Here is a 27,244-nt window from a genome sequence, read left to right as displayed (position 1 = left end):
AAATTTTAAATTAAATTTTTATTTATTTTACATTTGATAAAAATTTTAAATAAATAAAAATTTTAATGAATTCAGATATTTAAATAAATAATACTTATTTAAACAAATTCAGATTTAGATAATAATACTAATTTAAATAAATATTTAAATAAATTTAACTATTATAAATATTAAACGAATTTAAATATATTTATTTAAATTCATATATTTGCAGAAATTGTTAGCCAAACATATAAAAAAGATTTTATTTATTATTTTCTTATTCTCTCATTAAATTCTTCTTCATCTCTCTATGAATTCTTTTCAAAATCCAAATTACCATTTTTCCAAAATGCAAATTTTGACACTGGACTGCCATCGGCCATCATCGACTGCAGCTGACGACATCGTTTTATTATCATTCAGATGAGTTATAAAAATTATTATAATTATGATTGAAAAAAAATTTGTAAAAAAATTTATGTTAAATATATTTTATTAAAATTAACATTTAATTTAAATAATAATACAATAAATTCAATTACATCACAATAAAATTTAAACCCCTATTTAATCCCAAAATTTTACTTCTCCCTCGTGTCATTTTTCAAATTAGATTTCGTAAAAAATCTCTAAAATCCCTAAATCTAAAGGTAAACCAAACATTTTGTTGTCATTTTCACCTCTTAGGGTCTGTCAAAACCCAAAAAGCATTCCCATTTCATTTACCGCTTTTTTCTCTCTCTCTAAATTCTTCCTCCTCTCTAACTTATGCTTTTAGCAGTCACATGAAAGGAAAAAACTTGGTTAAGTCTTTCTCTTTCTTGGACTGGGCATTTTTTCTTGTGATGCCTTGGCATGTCATCCTACATCGCATCAAGCTGCAAAGAGATGGTCACCTCGTGTGAAGAAGGCATTAGGGAGCATCTAGGGGTGTAATCAAGTCGAGTCAAGTTGATACAGTGAGAAGCTCGAGCTCGACTCATAATTCGTAGCTTGATACTCGGTTCGAACTCGATCGAGTTTTATTTTTCAAGCTCGAGCTCGATTCATGATCGAATTCGAGTTACTCGAGCTCGCTCGATTAAGCTCAATTAATATGTAAAAATAAGCTCGATTCGTATACTCGATAAGAGTTCGATTATTTATGTTCGAACTCGAATTCGAAATATTTTATTAATTAAAATAATAAAAATATATTTAAATATAAAAGTTTGATTAGGCTGACGAGCTACTCGAATCGGATATAAGAATACTCGAATTCGGCTCGATCGATAAGTCGAACTACTTGAGCTCGAGCTTGACTCGATAATAATCAAACTGAATTCGAGTTTTTTTCAAATCGAATCCGAGTAGCTTATGAGTACTAATAATCATTTACATCCCTAGGAGCACCCCAATCAAGAAACTCCAATAAAATAAAATAAAAATGAAAGAAGATTGAAATAGATTGGGTGAATGATGTCTTTCAATTACCCATCTATATCTTAAACTAAAGATGCGGAAGGTAAGATTTTGGACTTTTTTATTTATTGAAATTTTTACTGGGTTTGGTGTAAAAATTTTTAGATATATAATTAGATTCGATGATTTATATATTTATATCATATTTTATATAAAAATTATAGGTCATAATTCATATTTACATAAAAATATAAAATATATTTTTTAATTTTATTAAATTTATATATAGTTATTATTAAAATTTTAAATTATATTACTTTTATATCATTTTTCGTATCATATAATTATATTGTGTTTTAAATTATTATGTTTATTTGTAACTGACTTTTTTTTAATTAACAATTTTTAACAAAGAAATTAAAATATTTTTTAATGATAAAAAAAAATTGTAAACTAAAAGTAACAGTACCGACTTCTATAATTCATATTCATTAAAAAAATCTATGCATAGGTTCTAATTTGAGCACATTCAAAAATAAAAAATTAAATTAATTGAATTTATAATAAAAAATTAAATTAATTAAAATAAATTAAAAATATTTTAATTAAAAAAAACTTAAATATCTTAAATTTAGCATTTAACCAACTTAAAACAAAGCAAAATAATAATATATTTAAATAAAATACCAAAGTGGTAGGGATCATAGGGAATAAAAATACTCAAACTTTGTGAGGACGTTTAGTTCGTGAAATTTTATATTTTTAGAGAAAAAATGATATCTAAAAAAGTGTGAATTCCTGACAATGAGTAATTTTTTATGGCACGGGATTATTAGATTCCTGTGATTGGTTAAGAAGAAAGTCAAATTACTTAATCCAATATTTTTACTATAATATCATTCACTACATAACAAACATAATGTTTTTGTCAAATATAAATGCAATATTTGATAAAAAAAAATCAAGTCAAATATTGACAAAAAAACAATCTTTTATCAAATAATCCAAAAAAAAATTCATAATTCTACGTTTCAAATCCTAAAAATATAGTATTTAAGTGGTCAATTATTAAAAAAAAGAATAATTAATTACCACATTTTATTTATCAAAGAAACGCCAAAAAATAATTCTTAATTACTACATTTCAAAACCTAAAAATGCAGTATTCTAGTGGAAAGTTAAAAAAAATTATAATATAATAATATATTTTAACTTACAAGAAACATAATAAATAATCCATAATTATTGTGTTTCAACCTCTCGAAACATAATATTTAAGTGAAAAATTAAAAAAAAAATTTATTTACTCAAGTACTGTGTTTAACTTCAAAGAAACATAATAATTAATCACATGACCTAGGTTTATATAAAAAATCAATTGAGCATTAAATACTGCATTTGTCCACAAAGAAATGTAGTGAAAACGTATATTGCACAATTGTAAAAGAAAAAATGATAATGCATATGGCTTAGGGGCCCATGTGGCATTATTTAGACCACTCTTTTTGCTTTGCTTTGTATTTGACGTTTTGTTCTGATAGCTTTTGCTTTGTTGTGCTTTGCATTTGACTTATTATTGCGTTTTTAATCTTAGAAACACAATATTTGTATTTGACCTATTACTATAGTTCTAACATGAGAAATGCAATATTTGTTTAGTTAAATATTATGTTTTTGACATTACAAATATAGTATTTATTTGGTTTAAAATTGCTTTTTTACAAATACCATGTTTCTAAAATAAAAAATGTGATATTTGTAATTTAATCAAAAGTATTTTGTTATTTAACAAAAATTTTTTATTCAAGTTAAATGTGAACCAAAATAACTTTTCTTTCGAAATATTAAAAAATTATTGGGAGAGGTGTGTTTTTATTTCAAGATTTTTGAGTACTGTTGAGAATATAAGATTATCCTAAAGAATCAAATACTTGTGAATCAAATGTGGGAATCACATTTTCACAAGTAAAATTTTGAAAAATATCTCATATTCTCCTAAACCAAACGTTTTATGTCTGTTAACCATAATCATATTAAAATTCGTTAGGTTTTTAATTGATTTGAATTATTTAAATATGATTTTAAAAAAAATTATATTTAATTTAGTTTATATAATAATTATTGTTTGGTATTTTTTATTAAAAATTATTTTAAAAAGAAATTAATTTAAATTTAAATGATAATAACTGTTTTTAATTTTAATAAATTTTAGTTTATATAATTAAAAATATTTATATAATTTCAAATTTTATTTATTATTGATATCGAACTGTCTTTTGGAAGACTAAAACTAGAAATTACAAGATGAAAGGTTGATTAAAAGCAAAGGTCAGACGTTTTCTTAATATTTGTACCTTAAAACTCAAGTCAATGCTTGGGAAGAGAGAAAAATGAGGGAAAAACTTGAAAGTAGAGGTATATGGAATTGAGTTGATAGAACTTGAGGGAGTTTTTATACTTGTATGGTAGAGATGTTGGGGTTGGGTGGCCCAAACTCCAAATGATAGGGCTAAGGCTGATGTTGCAAGTCCGATCTAAGCTAGCAGTCAACAAACTAATTGGGAGATAACAAGTCAGCATTTTTAAGTATCATTTGGAGGTCAGTTAAGGTGACCGAGCTAATGTGGATCTTAAACTTTCAAGTTGGCTTAACTTGTTAGCTCGGATTGAAAAGATTGAATTGCCTCATTTGGCTTATGACTTATATTAGAGGGAAAAATGTTTATTTTTCCCTTTAGACCATAAATGCCTTTAACATTTTGTCTTCCCCATTAAATAGTTTAAGGCATCAAACTAACGAGAAGTAGGATTAGCCAATCTATTGTTGTCCAAATTGACCTGCAAGTTGAGCGTTGATTAATTTCGAAGTTCCCATTGTATTGATGGAAAGACTACTTCTATAACTACCCCAACCTTGATATGCTGAGCTACAATCTATGGTCATACCAACATAGATAAGGTAGGGTTGGTATTTTGATTAAGATTGAAGCGATCGATGTCGTGCTCACATAATATGATCGACATAACATTTATGGTACATACATAATGTGTCTAACGTGACATTACATGTATAGTTGACGTGACACTAACAATGTGTGCATTATACATCTGACATGATATTTATGTGCCACAACTAACCTAGAGTTTTTATAGTTGGTTGACATGACACTTGTGAATTTTATATGAACTTATCGCAGATTCATCTGAATTTACATTTATTAATGAGAGAGAAATTTTGGTGGGAAGTGAAAATTTGGGCGATTCTCTAAATTTGGATTGAAAAGCTAAAAGGTAGTCCTTGGTATTAGTATAATGATGTGGTTCAATTTGGGACATTCATCCAATCTAAGACTTGGCTATATAAGGCCTTATAGGCCCTGGTTTTTCATTATCCAACACTCTTTTTGATCTATTGTTGACCTGTTTTCACCAATCTCTAGCTTTTCAGCTTTTTTTAGTTCGACATTCTATTTGTTTGACCTTCTTCTTCTCAAACAATTTTGATACCTTTTTCTTTTCTCACAATGTCATCTGATTTAAGTTTGTCTAACTTAAATAACACATTTAAACTTTTAATAAAAGTTGTATATGATTTTGGTAAAAACTAAAAAAATATGTTTATGTGTTTACACAAATTATAACATAATAATTTTAATATTTTATATATATTTAACATAAAAACAAACACGACAAAAATACAAGAACAGTCATATCTAATTAAAAGATCATAAAACATTTTAGTACGATATAATTATATATATTAAAAATGAATTAATTATTAACAAATGAACAAATGTCAAACTTTTTCAATATTGTTGGTAGAATTTACAATTCTCACGTAGGTGTGTGTATAAAAAGATAAATACCGAAACTTGAGTTTTTCGTCCCTTTAAAAAAATCCAGCAATGTTTGGGCCCATAAAAGCCCAATTAGAAGTACTAATAATTATATCTTATTTTATTTTTAATATATAGGAAAAAGACTAGCCAAGTAATTTCCTTCCACCTCGGGTTTCTAGGGTTTAAGGCAGACAAAGATTGAAAAATATTTCTTTTTAGCTTCTTTACTGTGTGGGTACTATGTCAAGTTCCTAAAATTAAAATTATTGTAATATGGTTTCTTAAAATAACACATTTTTGTCAAACATTTTAAAATAACATAATAAGTATTTTGATACAAAAGTAAGAGCCTGACAAACCAAGGATTGGAATTATATCTTCTCCTTGATGAAGTACCCATGCCAAAGCTAACTGAGGAGGGGTGCATCTATGCTTTTTTGTCAAGTTTTATTAAAAAGCACATACCAGTTTGTTCTCCTATAAATTATCTCCTGTGAATCTTGGATGCATTTTCTGTGACAAAAACATTGATATGAATAAAAAAGGAGATCTTTCGTATTATAAATAATGTTAGAATTTGTGTTGAATCTCATAATTTCACATCAAAAGTTAAGTGAATTTGAATTTGTTTTGTATTTCACATCGAAAGTTTAGTAAACGTATAAAGAGTTTCACCATTATAAATAAAATATTCTAGTTTTAGTTTGGTAATATCAAATAGTTAGACATCAAGATAATAGTCAGGTGAGTATGCTATTAAAATGGTGTAATTAGATTTTGGATTAAGTTTTGAGTAAAAAATTTTTGGTGACTTTTCTTATTTCATAAATCTCTCAATTGTGAAGATTTATTTGATAATAGATTAAGTTTAGAGTAGGTCATTTTGAATTATGTTGAAACAAATATATTTATGTGATTTTATTCTTGATTTGAGCTTGCTATTTTGCTTGTGGGTACTACGTGCGCGTGTTAATTTCTCAACAAATGGTATTAGAGCTGTGGTGATCCCTACCAAATAGTATTAGAGTGAAGTTTATGGGAAGAAGAAAAGGGTCTCAAGAAGGTATGTCTAATATGCCTATGCTTAAGTTTGAGATTCTGTTATTTGATAGAAAGAGTAATTTCATATTGTGATAAAATACGATTCAAGATCTGTTAGTATAACAATAGTTAGATAAGGTATTAGAGAGTAGTAAGCTTGAGAGAATGTCTGACGATAATTAAAATAGAATTCAAAAAAAGCTGTTAGTAGTATTAGATTGGTGCTAGCCCCAAAGGTAAAGTATAGTGTGTTGACTAAGAGTACTCTGAAGAGTTTTTGGGATAAGCTTGAAGGTATTTATGTATTGAAGTCGTTAACTAACAGATTATGTTTGAAGATGGATTTGTATTCTTTGAAGATGAAAGAATGTACAAGTCTTTATAATCACCTGAATAAGTTTAATAAATTGATTTATCAATTGCTAACGATTTCTGTTGATGAATTAGAAGACAAAGAGAAGATTTTAGTTTTATTATCATCTTTGCCCAAGTCTTATAGGCCTTTAGTTTCAACTTTGTTAGTGTGTAGATCTACTTTAAAATTAGATGATGTGATTATCTTGTTATGAAAGAACAAAAGGTTTATGGGAACACAAAATTCATCACCTAGGGAAGTATACTAGCTGTAGAGGGTTTTGATCAGTAGAGGACTCAAAAGAAAATTAATTGATAAAAAGAAAGATCAAAGTTAAGAGACAGAGATTAGTGACATAGAATGCTATTATTATGGTGAAAAAGAACATATCCAAGTATGCTGTAAGAAGCTAAGAAGGGATATAGTTACTTTTAAAAGGGCGAATGATGAAAAAAAATCGGATGAAGAAAAGAGTGATACTGGTGCTGTTGTGTCTAATGATGATGATATTATTTTAACGACTTGTATGGATGAGACTCAGACTTTGAAAGGTGATAAAGGTTAGGTTTTAGATTCAGCTGCTACACTCTATATTTGCAATGATAGAAATTGCTTTGTGGAGTTGGATGAGAATGAAAAGTATGAAGATATTGTAGTTGCTAACAACGAAAAAGTGTTGATTCAAGGAATTGGGAGTATTCGCCTTAGATATCACAATAGTGTTATTAGAATGCTTTGTCATGTAAGGTATATACTAAGTTGTAGTTATAATTTAATCGCTTTAGGTGAGTTAGCTTCTCGGGAGTAGACACACAATAGTAGTAAATTGTTGAAATTTCTATGATGAAAGAAAAAAAGAAAGGCAAGCGTGTCAGCTTTGCAGATACTTTTGAAGTGTTTAGAGATTCAAGTGAGAGGATTTGTTGAGATTTGCCTTGAATCTCATAATTATACATTGAAAGTTAAGTGAGTTTGAGTTTATTTTGTATCTTACATTGAGATTTTAGTAAACGCAAAAAAGTTTTACCCTTATAAATAAAATGTTTTGATTTTAATTAAGTAATCCCAAATAGTTAGAGATCAAGAGAATAATCAGATGAGTAGTAATTGAGTTTTTTATTAAGTTTTGAGTAAGCAGTTTTTGGTGACTTTTCTCATTCCAAAAGTCTCTTAATTATAAAGATTTATTTGACAATGAATTAGATTTGAAGTAAGTTATTTTAAGTTAGATCAAAATAAATATATTTATGTGTTCTTATTTTTTATTTGAATTTATTATTTTATTTATAAGTGCTGCGCATGTTTTGATTTTCCAACAGATAAAAGCTGACATGTGAAATCATTAATATATCCTCTTCAATCTCACAAGTCCAGAGAGAATATTCTATTTCCAGGGCTGTGATAGGATGAATAGCTTGAGCTCTCCTCATCGTTTCAGCACTAGGTTCAGGTAGCCCAATATATTTTATGTTTCCCTCCTCTACCAGCTTCTTGAGTTCCCTCAGCTGTCTTGCAAAGGTCCACTCAAATGTTTGATGCATTAAGCAAAGGTCATGAACAATAAATCTATTGTAAAGAAGTGTTCCTGATATTGCTTACAGTATCCTGAAGTATCTACACAAATCAAGCCGCTTTAGGCTAGCTTCACAGCATTTTCGCACATATTCAGGGGTCTCCTTGACGCCAAAACTGAATCCCTCACGCCTAAAAATTCCAAATTTTGTTGCTAATTGCACTTTTATCCCGCGGAAGTTGCTTCAAAGCCTGAAAAAAATGCAAAAATGTGTCAACATGTGATCAGGCGAGGCTCTGGATGGAGACATCCTACAAGTACAACAAAATTATATCCTTATCAATATAGAAATTCAATTCAAAATTTGATCACTGCTACAGTTATTGAATAAATTGGTGCCTTTAAGCCTTTTTTAGTTGTGTACTCTGATCAGTTTCCCTAACCTGCATTCTTTGATAAGTATAATGAGTGCCTTAGATCCAACTCCTAGATGCTTATCGTGCTTGCCCCTCTTCCATACAATTTTTTTTAGATAAGGAGGACCAAGCCTGAGAATAGAACTCCAAACCTGCTGATGCTACCTCTTAAAAATGGCGGCAAAAAACAACGGAACTAAACTCGGGTTCTTGTATATAATTTATTAATATGCTAGTTTTATGTTGGACTTGATCTTACTTAAAAGGTTGAGGTTTTATTTTCGGAATTCAAGTAAGAAACTTACGTTCCCGACCATAATCTCGTTATATGGTAATCATCACCATAAATATCAGATGTGTCAAAGAAAATGATGGCCTTAGAAAAAGCATCTTTTATAACAGAAACACCCTTCTTCATAGGAGAGAGGAGCATTGTATACCCCAGAGAGTCCAGCGCAACCAAAGCCCAGCCTAGAGACCTGAAAATAGCGATAGATGCTATTATGACCGCAGTTGGAAATTACAGCTGCCAAGTAGCCCTTAAGCCCGCTAATCATTTCTTACCCTTGTTTTCAAGAGCATTCCAAAATGTTTATCAAGATTCAAGGTCATCCACATAAATATTAGCTACAAATCCTGATTCTGAAAGGCATCCAAAGAGCACTCCAGTGTTAAAACAGTCACAAGACATAGGTATTTGCCATCCAGCCATTGCATGATTGGAAAATCAAATATTACATAAAATATGCAAGATGATCAGGGTTGATGAAAAATGGTGCCGACCAGTAAAGGATAATTCTCTTTGTCATTGTTAACAATCATTTTGCTTCATTCGATATGCTTTGTACATCAAACAACACCCATGGTATTGACTTAACTAAGGCTTACCTCCAATCCTTGAGTTCTCAGTTTCGGCGTTCCTGCTCCATTTTCAACGGATTGAAGATGCTAGCTCAAGGAAACTTGTGGAGTTTCACACTCCCATTTTTTGTTTTCTTTTCACAAATGAATTTATATGCAACCAACCATTGTATATTGGAGAGGCGACTTCCAGACGTTGACTGTCCACTTTATTTGTGTATTGAAATAGAAGCATTTTGGTCTGAAGTCCGAACTCATAAAAAAAAAAAAATCTTGGCCGGGACTGATCTGATGAATGTTGTTATCCCATGAAAATCCATAATTACATCCAATCCTCCATTTTGAGAAGGGCAACAAATATCATGGCTCTGCAATATTTAAGAATACTGCACAACCTGAGACCTATATCTGCCTTTTATGCACTAAAAGAATGAGAGAATACTGTGGCAATTAACTGCCATATTTCATTTGTTGTGCCTAATGCTATTCATATTACATGGTGATGGTGCTTGTGAAAGATTTGTTTTGTTACTTCTGCATTTAGTGCCAAATGTGATCTTTAAAGTATATATCTATAATTGCCAACAATGGTACTGAACTTATAGTTCAGTGATTAAGATCCCTGGTAGCCTGAATAATAAAAATATATATTATCTATAGTCAGGTTGCTCGATGGCTTGACATTTTGATTCTACCTTCCTTGATAAATGAGAATCTTACTAAAATGACGTAGATCCCTGCATTTGGAACAATTGATGTTTCTTACATTTCAAGTTCTCAACTAACCCTCAAAATTTTCTGTGGATTTACACTTTTCTTTCAAGGTAACTATTTTATTTACGCTTGCTTTGGAATGCTTAATATGTCTGAGAGAGAGACTCCAAGAAGCAACAATAAAAAAGTTAGAAAATCAACTCAGTTATTACAATGCACCAATTCAATCACAAGGGAAGTTATCATGTCTAGAATCTCTGCCTGGACATGCATTTTATTTGCCAAGAAAAAAAAAACACAATTGAGCACAAAAAGAAGTGAGATTCTCACTTCCACAAGTGACATAATTCCCCACAGGTAAGGATAATTTTAGCATAATAACTTATTCATCACACGTGAACTCTCTTTTCCATGGAGATTTCCTCTGCCCAAATAAGATTTATGAGCAAGCAAATTGAACTACATAAAAAAAAAAAGAAGCCAACATGCTTCAACTCTGTAATTTTCTTCACTTTAATGGAGTATTAGCAAACTTCCAGGCATATTGAGAAAGGAAGCCCCAAACTCTTTGGCCACTTACCTCATCAAGAGGCACAGCATCACAAATTTCTTTCAAATCCTCTTGTCTAAGCTTCAATGCCAAGGATCCAACATTGGCTATGATGTTCTTAACTTTAGTTGTCCCTGCATAAATTCAACATGATAAAAGAAATTAATATCAAAGATTGGTACAACTGTACAATCACCATGCTGCAAACCATGTTAATGGAGATAGCAATGTACTAAGAAAACGTGCAATGCTATTAAAAAGGAGCATTTCATTTTGATAGTATAAATTAAATCCATTGATTGAACAAGCAAATGCCTTGGCCATTCAGAACTAGGAAGAAGGGGTTTGGAATCAAATCCATATGAATATAAAGACATTGTTTGTGGAAATTCGAAAAAAAGACCCAAGCATACCTGGGATTGGAATTATATTTTCTCCTTGATGGAGAAGCCATGCCAAAGCAAGTTGAGGAACTGTGCAGGCATGTTTTATAGCCAGGTCTGAAAATCGGGAATATAGAAGTTCGTTCTTCTCTAAATTCTCCCCTGTGAACCTTGGATGATTTGCCTGTTCCAGGAGTACCCCAATTTCTGTAACTAACATTCTTTATATATTTACTTCAAAATGAATAAATTTTACATGCAGAATTTAAAAATGCAGTTACTGCCAACAGTTGTGTGATCCTGTGGACTGGTGGTAGAGTGTTGGACTCTTAGTTCCAGTCAGGTTCAAATCCTGGCAACTCAAGTACCAAAAAGTAAAAAGAAAAATGCAGTTACTGAGACTTTGTTTTTAGTCTCATACCAACTGGCTCCCATTGGGCAAAGTCTCCACAACTGCCTTCCCTCCAAAAAAGCCCCTACCAAGAGGACTATATGCCACTATTCCAATTCCAAGTTCTCTGTATGAATAGATGCAGGAAACGATTGAAAGAAGTTAGAAAAAATATTTGAAGTTTCTTAGGCCTCAATGCCTAAACAAATTCCAATGAAGTACATAAAGCTATCAGCATTATAGGTATCTCATAAACATGTTCTATGAACTTCATGGCAAAATATCAGCATACCGACAAAGTGGAATTATTTCATCTTCAATTTCACGAGTCCAGAGTGAATATTCCATTTGTAAGGCAGTGATAGCATGAACTGTATGTGCTCTCTTTATTGTATCAACACTAGCTTCTGATAGCCCGATGTACTTTATTTTTCCTTCTTCCACAAGCTTCTTAAGCTCTCCCATCTTTACAAGAAAGCAATCAGTGGATCTATAAGTAAACTGAACAGAAAAGAAATGATCTCTTGATACTTACTGTGTCTTCTATTGGCACTGAAGTATCTACACGGTGTTGATAGTATAGATCAATATACTCCACATCAAGCCTCTTAAGACTAGCTTCACAGCAGGCCCTAACATGGTCAGGGGTACCCTTGACCTCAATTAGAGGAAGCCCCTCGGATTCTGATTTCACGATACCAAATTTTGTTGCCAGTTGAATTTTTTCTCGAGGAAGCTGCTTCAGGGCCTAACAATGCAAAGAAAATACATTTGCTGATGAATGTTCCAATCTAAATGTTGCTTGGGCTATAGAAAATATATCTTGGAAAGACAACATTTGAAGATACTCCATCTACATAATACTACCTTGCCAAGCATGATCTCATTATCATGTTTTTCCCCATAAACGTCAGATGTATCAAAGAAGGTGATACCCCTATTGAAAGCTTCTTTTATGACTAAACATCCATCTTCGTGGGACAGAGGAGTATTATATATTCCTGAAAGTCCTGCACATCCAAGTCCCAATCTGGAAACCTGCGGGATAGACAGGAATATTATGAGAACATAGAATTTCTTCAACAACATCAGTAAGCTATAACGGATCAAATGGGCAAAAACTACCTTGAAACTTGGAAGGGCTCTATTTCATTCAGTTCAAGCACTATGAAACTATTTCATTTAGTTCAAGCTCTATTTCATTTACTGAAGCTATGATAAGTTGCTGCTCCCAGAAAACCCAGCTCAGCAGTCTTTAGATTAACCGTTTCAAACTAAATTTATCATATCCAAGTACATGTAAGAAATGTAGTGCAATTTAGAAAATTTGGAAACTGAATACTGCAACAGTGAAAATTCAACCAAGCGTAAATCAGCTGACAAGAGGTCCAAATCCAAATCCATAAAAAAAGCTGGGTGAAGATGAACAGCTTTAAGAATAACTATCTAAGCGTTGAGTTAATCCAATTCAGTGAGCGTGAAAACTAAGCAGCTTACCTCCAATCCTTGACTGCCTAATTTCACTCTTGGAAATTGAATTTGGGGTTGCTTCTCCATTTTAAAGAAACTGCAACTTGATTAAAATCTCCGATTTTTTTTAAAAGAACTTGATTGAAGTCTTGAGAAGGCTAGCGGTATAGCTGGAAATCATGTGAAGTGTAGCCTCTTTTAAATACAACAACAATTTCTCATGTATAAGAAAACATTTTGTTTTCAATCGTGTCAGGTGGGCCCTAACCATTTTTATATTGATGAGGAAGATACTTGCTGCAGGATTCGCTTTCACTCAAAAATTAATTTTAGTGATGGGCGAAATTAATATTAGTGAAATTAAAAATAATAATAATAATTATTATAATTATGATTAAAAAAAAATTTATTAATGAAAATTTTATATTAGATAAATTTTATTAAAATTAATATTTAAATTTAATTAATGATGTGATAAATGTAATTGTATTACACTAAAAATATTATAAAATAAAATTATTATTTGATATTTTAATTTAAAAATATTATATTTATATTAATTAAATAGATATGATTTATATTAAAAAATAATATTTTCATAAATATTATATAAATTAAAATAATTAAATTAATTTTAAATCAAATCAAGTAAAATGCAAATTATATACATGACAAATCAGAATCAAATGTAAAAAATAATAATATGATGTTGTATCGAGATAAAATCAAATAAAACTATTAAAGAGTGAGGTCCAGACGAGCATAACCCGCCGGTGCCTAGGGCCGTGCCCGTAATTAATTTGATAACCGCAAGTGCACTTGGTACTATGGAGTTAACTAAGAAACGGTGCAATGTTAAATTTCAATACTTGTGCTTCATAGCCATGTACTCGATTGAGTTTGTTTAAGGAGCATTTGTAGAGAGAGAGAGAGAGAGAGAGAGAGAGTTCTCTGAAGCAGCTAGGGTAATTTTGAGCAAGGCAACTCTATTACAGTACAATACCAATTCAAAGGAGATTGTACCTTCTTGTATTATCAACTTGACAGACATTGTTTTCTGCAAGAGCAGGCTCCACATCATTGAAGAATTTTTTTAAAATGTTTTTTAATGTTTAATAATTAATTTTGATTAATTTAAAATTGAATTGAATTAAATTTTATAATAGAGATAATTTTTTTTTAATTTTATTTTTTTATTTACAATATTTAAAATTAAAATCTTATTTAATAAGAATTAAATTTTTTATCATTCGATTTCTTTTGTTAAGATGTAATTCCTAATAAATTGATGATAGTGGTAAAACAGCAACTTATTCATCACAAAAGCACAGCTCTGTTTGTGTAATTTTCATCACTTTGATGGGGTATCAACAAGCTTCCAAGCATATTTAGATAAACATACCAGGGATAGGGATTATGTCATCACCCTGGTGTAGAAGCCATCCTTTGTAGCCAGAGTTTTTTTATAGTTAAAAATTATCAGAATTTAAATCCTGATCGCGTTAGAACAATTTTTGTAACCCGATTGGAAAATCAACCATATAAGATCTTGTTTTTCTTTAAATTCTTCCCATATGGATGCATCCCATGTTACATACAGGAATGCCGCATATTGGAGTAAGTGGAAGAAACTCAAATCCTAAGGAGAAACATCTATGTGCTTACTGCATAAGAAAAGAAAATCCGACACACAGGAACAGGAAATTTTAGTATTATTTTGTTAAGAGTTTGTTTCTGGTCACTTACAATCAAACTTCCATTGGGCAAACGCTCCACAACTGCCTTCCCACCCAAAGAAGCCTTGACTCTATGCTACTCTCCCAATTCCAAGCTCATTGGACAAAATGATTTGAGGAAAAGATTGAAAGCACAGCAAACAAATTTATAAAATTTAAAAAAATTTTAAAATTTGATTTTTTATAAATATTTTTAATAAAAATATTAATAAAATTTTTATTAATAAATAAGTATCGATCAAATTTAAATTATAAATAATATTTTATTTTTTTACTTGATATTAAATTCTATAAATTATCAATTTAATTTTTTTATAAAAATTATTATTTAATTAATTTTTTTTTTTTAATTCACAAATTCACTTAAAAGCCTAATATAAAATTTGTTAGATAAATAATGCATCTCCAAAATCAAGTCCAAGAAAGCAAAAAATAAATAAATCTTTTACCAATGTAAAATGAAAGTGTGTAATAAACCGGCAAAGTGGAATTATCCATTTTCAATTTCATACGTCTAGAGAGAATATTCCATTTTTAAGGCAGGGATAGGATCAACTGCAACATTTGTTAAGTTTTAAATAAAAAATGTTTGTGTAAAAAAAAATAACAAGAAAAAAAAAGGTAAATATATAAAAAAAAAAGCGTAATTCAATTATGTTGATTTATATAAAAAGAGTTTAAAAGATTATGTTGTTAATATTTCGAATTATATGAAAATATTTATATAAATGATAAAAATAACATTAATAAAAAATAAAAAATTATGACTTCATTATAATTAATTTTAAATATATTTTTTAAATTTATATAGATGGTACATACCCTTGATGATAAATCGAACCTTCTCTAACACAATAATACCAAAATTTGTAGCTAGTTTGAATTTGATCACGGGGAAGCTGATTCGAGGTCTAAAAGTGCAAGGAAAATAATTTTGTTAATGTATGTTAGATTTTGCATGTCCATCAAACCATCTAGGACGTAAAACATTGAAAATATTCTACATTCACAAATCAAACTCTTTCGGTATAAGTGAAGCTTAAAGCTGATTATGATTTCTCTTTTAGTGACGTGGTTAGACGTATAAATGATTGAGTTTTAGTTAATATAATATTAAATTTAAGTGTGAATTTATTTTTAAATTTGAGATTAAAAACTCGATTCAAATTTGATTAAATTTTATTTTTTTAATTTGAATTCGATTTGAAATAAAAATTGAATTACTCAATCTTATTTAATTAAGTTCGATAACCATAAAAAAAATAAAATTAATTTTTATATTCGATAAAAGTTTCATTATTTATGTTTAAATTTAAATTCGAATTTGAGATATTTTATTGATTAAAATATTAAAATATATTAAAATATAAAAATTTGATTACGTTTGTAAATTATTTTAATCAAATATAAAAATATTCAAATTTAATTTAATTGATAAGTCGAATTATTAAAACTAAAACTTGATTCGATAATAATTAAATCAAATTTGAGTTATATTCAAATCAAATTTAAATAACTTAAAAATACTAATATACATTTACATCCTTAATTGTGACTAATCAAAATGCTTTGTTGTCGAAAAGTTTTGAAGGAACAAACACGCAATTTTTGCGTGTCATTGCTAACTTTTGGCGATTACAACTCATATGTTATAAGCCGGTCCAAACGTGACTACAGACTACAACAAGTTAATAACCGGTAAAATCATATCTGAAACGGCGTCGTATAAGCAAGGGAGACGCTACCGTTTTCCAATTTCGAATGCAAGTAATAAACTGAGGTGGTCGTTGAAGCTCTCATAACAGTCTAGATGCTGGACTTCTTGGCGAAACTGAAGAAATTAAATCTGAAAAAAAAAAATCTCCCCAAATCAAAATCATAAAAGATGAAGAGATGGGGAAAGATGTGGGCTTTGATGGGTTTGCTTCTTTTGAATTGGGTGAGTAATGTTTCCTCCCTTTCGGTGACCGTAAACGACGTAGAATGCGTGTATGAGTACGTGCTTTTCGAAGGGGACACGGTTTCAGGCAGCTTTGTCGTCGTCGACCACGATATTTTCTGGAGCTCTGATCACCCCGGCATTGATTTCACCGTAACTTTATTATCTGATCTCTAAATTTTATGTCTTTTCGTGAAATTCGTGTTGATATCTCGATTTTTTTATGGCGTGTTTTTTTTTTTTTTTTTGTTGGGTGTTGAATTCTATTTATTAAAGGTTGGTTTTTATTATATTTGCTTTTTTTTTTTATAGTTGCATATTTAAGTCAATGGAATAAAGGTTGGTTTTTTATGATATTTTGAGATTTTGTGATATCTTGCTCTTGGTGGAATCAGAGGGACTTTCTTGATGAATTTTTTGGGTGGTTTTAAATTAGTAAAATATTGATCTATGGACTATGGCTGACTGATTTTAATGGTTTGTAGTTAACGAATGTATTATATTTTGTTGCTAGTGTTGATAATGTTTCGGCTCATGCATTTGAATTGATTTGATTTGATATGTGGGTTATGGAGTTTTTTGTAATTTTAGGCTTATGTTGCCAGTAATATTTTGAGTCTTTAGAAATAATTTGTTTTGATGTTCCTTGAATAACAGCTGATTATAATCTGCCAAATCTTTTGCTTAATGCAGGTGACTTCTCCTGGGGGTAATACAGTTCACAATTTGAGGGGTACATCTGGGGACAAGTTTGAATTCAAGGCCCCACAAAGCGGAATGTACAAATTTTGTTTCCACAATCCCTACTCTACACCAGAGACTGTTTCGTTCTATATTCACGTCGGCCATATTCCCACTGAGAACAATCTTGCCAAAGATGGTTTGTTATGTTTCCCTCTGCTTATTTTGAAGTCTATATCCAATTTCTTTGTAGGGCAAGCTGTAAATTTCTGTTACCGTTGGCATTCTACTTTGCATCCAATATTTGATTTGTTTTTTCAACCCTTTTTGTATAGGGACGTAGCATATCATTATTATTTTCATTCAGATTTAGGAATTTGTTTTTTATTTCCTTTGTTACAGAACATTTGGACCCAATTAATGTTAAAATTGCTGAGCTGAGAGAGGCTTTGGAGACTGTTACAGCAGAACAAAAGTACTTAAAAGCACGTGATGCTCGGCATCGTCATAGTAAGTTGCTTTTATTTCCTGCTTATGTATTGTGTTGATAATTAAGGATTACTATTTATTTATTTTAGTCTGCTAGCTCGCGGTAAATATTTTCTAGGCAGAAACTACCTTTGTTTTTGGCTAGTGAGGTGGTTTTGTCATTTAAGAGTTGCTTCTTTATAGTTTTTTGGTTCATTTCTCATTTTTCTCTCTTTCTGAATACGCTCCCCCACCCCCACCTTGACCGTCACTGACATGACACGTACGATATTGTCAGTTTTGCCATTATCACCATCTAGACTCTTTCCAGCCACCATAGTTTGTTTCCCTGCTTGATTGTAATAGTTTTTTTTGTTCATTTCTCATTTTTCTCTCTCTTTCTGAATACGCTTCCACCCCCAGCTTGACCATCACTGACATGACACCTACGATATTGTCAGTTTTGCCATTATCACCATCTAGACTCTTTCCAGCCACCATAGTTTGTTTCCCTGCTTGATTGTACCTCCCACCATTGTCGGAAGGAAGGTCGGGACTAATTCTGGCTTGCTTCCTTTTTCCCTGTGATGGGATATCCTTTGCCAAGTGGATTGGAGAGAAATCTTATTCCGATCCAATGATTCCAGTCCCTTTCTGACTACAAAGCATGAATGTTACGAGATGCATTTAACTGACAGTAAATACAATGAAACATGTCATTTTAGTGCTAAGTTCAGTTTGGTAAAATTAATGTGGATAGTTACTTGTGACCATATGGAAGTTCGTAGGCATCCATTGAATATACTGGAGAAAACAGTAAATGAAGTCTAAGTTTTAGAAAACACATGATAAACTTAAAGAGATCATTTGTATTTATTTCTAGTGTAATGGCAATTATGCTTTTGGATATCCTATAGACATGATAGTTATGTGCATTCTTTGCGGTATGTCTTGAACATTGTTAGTATTAAATTTTTATTGGTGTACATGTTTAGGTGAAATGCATTAACTAATGGATAACTGCATGATTGATGGTTTGCTCATGTTTCATTCACTGACATCGATATCACATTCGTAGAATACTAACAACACATCGTGATGTCTGCAAATATGGCAAATTTTGTAATAGTTACTTGTATATCATTATGATCGGTATTTGCCTGCAGCAAATGAGAGCACAAGAAAGCGTGTTATAGGTTACACAGTTGGAGAGTACATTCTGCTAGCTCTTGTTAGTGCACTTCAAGTTCTCTATATTCGCAGTCTCTTCAGCAAATCAGTTGCATACAACCGAGTTTGAGCTACCTGATTATTAATGTAGTTTCTCTGTTCCATTTAACCAGAGGATCATAGGGAGAATCCTATAGATGAGTTCATAAAAATCGAAATTTTGCAGCGATGACAGTTTGGTGTTTTATGTTCATTCAAGTCTTGTTTGTCAATTACAGTGTTGGCTTTTTGACATGGTATATGTTTTAGACTAACTTTGATCAGTTTGAGCTACTTTTACCTAATATTATTGAAAACCTGAGTCTCATTTGCAGCAGTGCAACGTTTACACCGGTATGAGTATTGGCTTTTTTGATCATGTAGATGGAGGGATGGTTTAAATAGAAATGGCTTCCTACTAGATATGAAGATATATCCTACGTGGGCAACCGAACCCAAAACGTTGTTTAAAAAAGGTTCCAATGAATTCAATCGATAAATTCAATCGAATTTGATTTGATTAGGGCTCCATTTAAATAGGTGGTGTGATTAGTTGTAGTGAAATTGAAATCAATAATAAAAATTATTGTAGTTGCGATATAAAAAAAAATATTATAGTTGTGATTGAAAAAAAAAAATAAAAAATTTATACTAATTTTATCTCGTTATAGTTAATATTTGAATTTAATTGATGATGTGATGAATTTATTCGTACAATATAAATTTAATCGTACAACACCAAAAGTGCTGTGAAATTTAAACAAGGACTAAAAAATTTAAAGATTTGAATTAAAAAAATTAAAATTAAAACAAAAACAACCTTGAAATGATTTGAATTTAAAAATATAAAAAAAATTGAATTTGTTAAAGATATCCAAACTTAAAAAATATGAAAATAATTATATTTTTTTTGTAAAATTAAAAAAAAAATTTGACTTGAAGTCGATCCAAATTGATAAGGATTGAATTAAAAATATTTAATTAATTTATTCGAATCTAATTCAAATTCAAATAATTTAAATAAAATAATTTGAATTTAAAATAATTTAAATTTAAAATAATTCAAACTTAAAATTACTTTATCTTAACATGAATCAATATATCTGAAACCACTTGTTTATCACTTTTATATATTCTACTACACATCTTAGATATGAAAATATATAACCGATTATGAAATATGATTGGACAAAGTAAATAAAAATCATTAAGTAAAGTTCATTAAGGTTTAGTTATTAAACATGATTAAAATTAAAATAAAATTTCAAACTAACAAATTAAAAAAAGATTTGTTACATAACTTATCTAAACAAATCTTATTTAAGTTGTAATGAACTTGGTTAAAATCCCACTGAATATTTGATTTATATGAAACTGAATACCTTGAGCAATTTTCAAGTTTGACTTCCACATTCTCATTGCTATGAGAAAGCTGCCATTAGTCATAAAAAGAACGATAAAAAGCTGCCACTGGTGTGGAGGGAAATTTACTGGAACTTTCAACAAAATTAAAATCAAAACATAAAAAAAAAAAATGGCGTAATTAAAGACAATAATAAATAATAAATAAATAGATATCTATTATTATTTAATTTATTTATATCAAATTTAAATAATTATAAATAAATAATTAATAAATTTAAATATAAAATTTATTATTCGTTCATAACGGATATGATTATATCTTTTAAATATCTAATATTTGAATTTGTTTTATTTTAATGGATAATAATGAATATTTAAATTTGTATTTGAATTCATTATTAGTTTAAATATATAAAATTTTATGTTTGTAGAATATTTCGATCTTAAAAAATAATTTTTATTTATTATTAATTAAAAATAAACTTAAATTTTAAATTAAAATTTTGTTTATTTTACATTTTGATAAAAATTTTAAATAAATAAATATTTTAACGAATTCATATATTTAAATAAATAGTACTTATTTAAATAAATTTAGATTTAGATAATAATATTAATTTAAATAAATATTTAAATAAATTTAAATATTATAAGTATTAAACGAATTTAAATATATTTATTTAAATTCATATAATTGCAGAAATTGTTAGTCAAACATATAAAAAGGATTTTATTTATTCTTTTCTTATTCTCTCGTTAAATTCTTCTTCATCTCTCTATGAATTCTTTTCAAAATCCATATTACCATTTTTCCAAAACCCAAAATTTGACACTGGACTGTCATCGGCAATCATCGACTGCAGCTGACGACATCGTTTTATTATCATTCAGATGAGTTATAAAAATTATTATAATTATAATTGAAAAAAAATTTATAAAAAAATTTATGTTAAATATATTTTATTAAAATTAACATTTAATTTAAATAATAATACAATAAATTCAATTACATCACAATAAAATTTAAACCCTTATTTAATCCCAAAACTTTACTTCTCCCTCGTGTCATTTTTCAAATTAGATTTCGTAAAAAGTCTCTAAAATCCCTAAATCTAAAGGTAAACCAAACATTTTGTTGTCATTTTCACCTCTTAGGTTCTGTCAAAACCCGAAAAGCATTCCCATTTCATTTACCACTTTTTTCTCTCTCTCTAAATTCTTCCTTCTCTCTAACTTATGCTTTTAGCAGTCACATGAAAGGAAAAAACTTGGTAAGTGTTTCTCTTTCTTGGACTGGGCATTTTTTCTTGTGATGCCTTGGCAGGTCATCCTACATTGCATCAAGCTGCAAAGAGATGGTTACCTCATGTGGAGAAGGCATTAGGGAGCATCTAGGGGTGTAATCAAGCCGAGTCAAGTTGATACAGTGAGAAGTTCAAACTCGAGCTCGACTCACAATTTGCGACTTAATATTCGGTTCGAACTCGATCGAGTTTTATTTTTTAAGCTCGAGCTCGATTCATGATCGAATTCGAGCTACTCGAGTTCGTTCGATTAAGCTCAATTAATATGTAAAAATAAGCTCGATTCGTATACTCGATAAGAGTTCGATTATTTATGTTCGAGCTCGAACTCGAATTCGAAATATTTTATTAATTAAAATAATAAAAATATATTTAAATATAAAAGTTCGATTAGGCTGACGAGTTACTCGAACCGGATATAAGAATATTCGAATTCGGCTCAATCAATAAATCGAGTTACTTGAGCTCGAGCTCGACTCGATAATAATCGAACTAAATTCAAATTTTTCTTCAAATCGAATCCGAGTAGCTTACGAGTACTAATATATCATTTACATCCCTAGGAGCACCCCAATCAAGAAACTCCAATAAAATAAAATAAAAATGTAAGAAGATTGAAATAGATTGGGTGAAGGATGTCTTTCAATTACCCATCTATATCTTAAACTAAAGATGAGGAAGGTAAGATTTTGGACTTTTTTATTTATTGAAATTTTTACTGGGTTTGGTGTAAAAATTTTTAGATATATAATTAGATTCGATGATTTATATATTTATAACATATTTTATATAAAAATTATATGTCATAATTCATATTTACATAAAAATATAAAATATATTTTTTAATTTTATTAAATTTATATATAATTATTGTCAAAATTTTAAATTATATTACTTTTATATCATTTTTCGTATCGTATAATCATATTGTGTTTTAAATTATTATGTCTATCCGCAACTGATTTTTTTTTAATTAACAATTTTTAACAAAGAAATTAAAATATTTTTTAATGATAAAAAATATTGTAAACTAAATGTAATACCAATTTATATAATTCATATTCATTAAAAAATTCTATGTATAAGTTCTAATTTGAGCACATTCAAAATAAAAAAATTAAATTAATTGAATTTATAATAAAAAATTAAATTAATTAAAATAAATTAAAAATATTTTAATTAAAAAAAAGTTAAATATCTTAAATTTAGCATTTAACCAACTTAAAACAAAGCAAAATAATAATATATTTAAATAAAATGCCAAAGTGGTAGGGATCAAAGGGAATAAAAATACTCAAACTTTGTGAGGACGTTTAGTTCGTGAAATTTTATATTTTTAGAGAAAAAAATGATATCTAAAAAAGTGTGAATTCCTGATAATGAGTAATTTTTTATGGCACGGGATTATTAGATTCCTGTGATTGGTTAAGAAGAAAGTCAAATTACTTAATCCAATATTTTTACTATAATATCATTCACTACATAACAAACACAATGTTTTTGTCAAATATAAATGCAATATTTGATAAAAAAAAATCAAGTCAAATATTGACAGAAAGACAATCTTTTATCAAATAATCCAAAAAAAAATTCATAATTCTACGTTTCAAATCCTAAAAATATGGTATTCAAGTGGTCAATTATTAAAAAAAATAATAATTAATTACCACATTTTATTTATCCAAGAAACGCAAAAAATAATTCTCAATTACTACATTTCAAAACCTAAAAACGCAGTATTCTAGTGGAAAGTTAAAAAAAATTATAATATAATAATATATTTTAACTTACAAGAAACATAATAAATAATCCATAATTATTGTGTTTCAACCTCTCGAAACATAGTATTTAAGTGAAAAATTAAAAAAAAAAATTATTTACTCAAGTACTGTGTTTAACTTCAAAGAAACATAATAATTAATCACATGACCTAGGTTTATATAAAAAATCAATTGAGCATTAAATACTGCATTTGTCCACAAAGAAATGTAGTGAAAACGTATATTGCACAATTATAAAAGAAAAAATGATAATGCATATGGCTTAGGGGCCCATGTGGCATTATTTAGACCACTCTTTTTGCTTTGCTTTGTATTTGACGTTTTGTTCTGATAGCCTTTGCTTTGTTGTGCTTTGCATTTGACTTATTATTGCGTTTTTAATCTTAGAAACACAATATTTGTATTTGACCTATTACTATAGTTCTAACATAAGAAATGCAATATTTGTTTAGTTAAATATTATGTTTTTGACATTACAAATATAGTATTTGTTTGGTTTAAAATTGTTTTTTTACAAATACCATGTTTCTAAAATAAAAAATGTGATATTTGTAATTTAATCAAAAGTATTTTGTTATTTAACAAAAATTTTTTATTCAAGTTAAATGTGAACCAAAATAACTTTTCTCTCAAAATATTAAAAAATTATTGGGAGAGGTATATTTTTTATTTCAGGATTTTTGAGTACCGTTGAGAATATAAGATTATCCTAAAGAATTAAATACTTATGAATCAAATGTGGGAATCATATTTTCACAAGCAAAATTTCGAAAAATATCTCAGATTCCCTTGAACCAAACGTTTTATGTCTGTTAATCATAATCATATTAAATTTCGTTAGGTTTTTAATTGATTTGAATTATTTAAATATGATTTTTTAAAAAAATTATATTTAATTTAGTTTATATAATAATCATTGTTTGGTATTTTTTATTAAAAATTATTTTAAAAAGAAATTAATTTAAATTTAAATGATAATAACTGTTTTAAATTTTAATAAATTTTAGTTTATATAATTAAAAATATTTATATAATTTCAAATTTTATTTATTATTGATATCGAACTATCTTTTGGAAGGCTAAAATTAGAAAATACAAGGTGAAAGGTTGATTAAAAGCAAAGGTTAGAGGTTATCTTAATATTTGTACCCTAAAACTCAAGTCAATGCTTGGGAAGAGAGGAAAATGAGGGAAAAACTTGAAAGTAGAGGTATACGAAATTGAGTTGATAGAACTTGAGGGAGTTTTTATACTTGTATGGTAGATGTGTTGGGGTTGGGTGGCCCAAACTCCAAATGATAAGGTTAGGACTAATGTTGCAAGCCCGATCTAAGCTAGCAGTCAACAAACCAATTGGGAGATAACAAGTCAGCATTTTTAAGTATCATTTGGAGGTCAGTTAAGGTGACCGAGCTAATGTGGATCTTAAACTTTCAAGTCGGCTTAACATGTTAGCTCGGACCGAAAAGATTGAATTACCTCATTTGGCTTATGACTCATATTATAGGAAAAAATATCTATTTTACCCTTTAGACCAGAAATGCCTTTAACATTTTATCTTCCCCATTAAATAGTTTAAGGCATCAAACTAATGAGAAGTAAGATTGGCCAATCTATTGTTGTCCAAATTGAGCTGCAAGTTGAGCGTGGATTAATTTCGGAGTTCCCATTGTATTGATGGAAGGACTGTTTTTATAATTACCCCAACCTTGATATGCTGATACCAACATAGATAAGGTAGGGTTGGTATTTTGATTAAAATTGAAACGATCGATGTCGTGCTCACACGGTATGATCGACGTAACATTTGTGGTACATACATAACGTGTCTAACATGACATTACATGTATAGTTGATATGACACTAACAATGTGTGCATTATACATCTGACGTGATATTTATGTGCCACAACTAGCCTAGAGTTTTTCCAGATGGTTGACATGACACTTGTGAATTTTATATGAACTTATTGCAAATTCATCTGAATTTACATTTATTAATGAGAGAGAAATTTTGGTGGGAAGTGAAAATTTGGGCGATTCTTTAAATTTGGATTGAAAAGCTAAAAGGTAGTCATTGGTATTAGTATAATGATGTGGTTCAATTTGGGACATTTATCCAATCTAAGACTTGGCTATATAAGGCCTTATAGGCCCTAGTTTTTCATTATCCAACACTCTTTTTGATCTATTGTTGACCTGTTTTCACCAATCTCTAGCTTTCCAGCTTTTTTTAGTTCGACATTCTATTTGTTTGACCTTCTTCTTCTCAAACAATTTTGATACCTTTTTCTTTTCTCACAATGTCATCTGATTTAAGTTTGTCTAACTTAAATAACACATTTAAACTTTTAATAAAAGTTGTATATGATTTTGGTAAAAACTAAAAAAATATGTTTATATGTTTACACAAATTATAACATAATAATTTTAATATTTTATATATATTTAACATAAAAACAAACACGATAAAAATACAAGAATAGTCAAATCTAATTAAAAGATCATAAAACATTTTAGTACGATATAATTATATATATTAAAAATGAATTAATTATTAACAAACGAACAAATGTCAAACTTTTTCAATATTGTTGGTAGAATTTACAATTCTCACGTAGGTGTGTGTATAAAAAGGTAAATACCGAAACTTGAGTTTTTCGTCCCTTTAAAAAAATCCAGCAATGCTTGGGCCCATAAAAGCCCGATTAGAAGTACTAATAATTATATTTTATTTTATTTTTAATATATAGGAAAAAGACTAGCCAAGTAATTTCCTTCCACCTCAGGTTTCTAGGGTTTAAGGCAGACAAAGATTGAAAAATATTTCTTTTTTGCTTCTTTACTGTGTGGGTACTATGTCAAGTTCTTGAAATTAAAATTATTGTAATATGGTTTCTTAAAATAACACATTTTTGTCAAACATTTTAAAATAACATAATAAGTATTTTGATACAAAAGTAAGAGCCTGACAAACCAGGGATTGGAATTATATCTTCTCTTTGATGAAGTACCCATGCCAAAGCTAACTGAGGAGGGGTGCATCTATGTTTTTTTGTCAAGTTTTATTAAAAAGCACATACCAGTTTGTTCTCCTATAAATTATCTCCTGTGAATCTTGGATGCATTTTCTATGACAAAAACATTGATATGAATAAAAAAGGAGATCTTTCGTATTATTAATAATGTTAGAATTTGTGTTGAATCTCATAATTTCACATCAAAAGTTAAGTGAATTTGAATTTGTTTTGTATTTCACATCGAAAGTTTAGTAAACGTATAAAGAGTTTCACCATTATAAATAAAATATTCTAGTTTTAGTTTGGTAATATCAAATAGTTAGACATCAAGATAATAGTCAGGTGAATATGCTATTAAAATGGTGTAATTAGATTTTGGATTAAGTTTTGAGTAAAAAAATTTTGGTGACTTTTCTTATTTCAAAAATCTCTCAATTGTAAAGATTTATTTGATAATAGATTAAGTTTAGAGTAGGTCATTTTGAATTATGCTGAAACAAATATATTTATGTGATTTTATTCTTGATTTGAGCTTGTTATTTTGTTCGTGAGTACTACGTGCACGTGTTAATTTCTCAACAAATGGTATTAGAGCTATGGTGATCCCTAACAAATAGTATTAGAGTGAAGTTTATGGGAAGAAGAAAAGGGTTTCAAAAAGATATGTCTAATATGCCTATGCTTAAGTTTAAGATTCTGTTATTTGATAGAAAGAGTAATTTCATATTATAATAAAATACGATTCAAGATCTGTTAGTATAACAATAGTTAGATAAGATATTAGAGAGTAGTAAGCTTGAGAGAATGTTTGACGGTAATTAAAATA

The 27,244-nt window shown here is 28.9% G+C and overlaps 2 protein-coding genes and 1 pseudogene across 2 annotated transcripts; 1 reads left to right on the top strand and 2 right to left on the bottom strand.

The window, feature by feature from the left end:
• Positions 1 to 7,898: 7,898 nt before the first annotated feature.
• LOC149514213 (perakine reductase-like) lies at positions 7,899 to 9,643 on the bottom strand (annotated as a pseudogene).
• A 667-nt stretch (positions 9,644 to 10,310) lies between these two features.
• Positions 10,311 to 13,112, bottom strand: LOC149514212 (perakine reductase-like). Its single transcript, XM_089745185.1, has 7 exons — positions 12,944 to 13,112; positions 12,314 to 12,484; positions 11,982 to 12,194; positions 11,739 to 11,911; positions 11,477 to 11,573; positions 11,086 to 11,239; positions 10,311 to 10,806 (listed from the first exon to the last, which is right to left on the bottom strand). The coding sequence occupies exons 1-7, from the start codon at positions 13,001 to 13,003 to the stop codon at positions 10,631 to 10,633; spliced, it is 1,044 nt and encodes a 347-aa protein (XP_089601311.1). The 5' UTR covers positions 13,004 to 13,112; the 3' UTR covers positions 10,311 to 10,630.
• A 3,098-nt stretch (positions 13,113 to 16,210) lies between these two features.
• LOC111291627 (transmembrane emp24 domain-containing protein p24beta3-like) lies at positions 16,211 to 19,306 on the top strand. Its single transcript, XM_022883427.2, has 4 exons — positions 16,211 to 16,744; positions 17,285 to 17,471; positions 17,675 to 17,782; positions 18,907 to 19,306. Exons 1-4 carry the CDS (start codon positions 16,538 to 16,540, stop codon positions 19,038 to 19,040), a joined length of 636 nt encoding a protein of 211 aa, XP_022739162.2. The 5' UTR covers positions 16,211 to 16,537; the 3' UTR covers positions 19,041 to 19,306.
• Positions 19,307 to 27,244: the final 7,938 nt, after the last annotated feature.

Source organism: Durio zibethinus, chromosome 16, assembly GCF_047325235.1.
Source record: "Durio zibethinus cultivar Kanyao isolate XHJ-2024 chromosome 16, ASM4732523v1, whole genome shotgun sequence".
In the NCBI taxonomy this organism is placed as follows: domain Eukaryota; kingdom Viridiplantae; phylum Streptophyta; class Magnoliopsida; order Malvales; family Malvaceae; genus Durio; species Durio zibethinus.
Note: the sequence above shows the minus strand (reverse complement) of the source record. Positions and strands in the feature narration are given on the sequence as shown.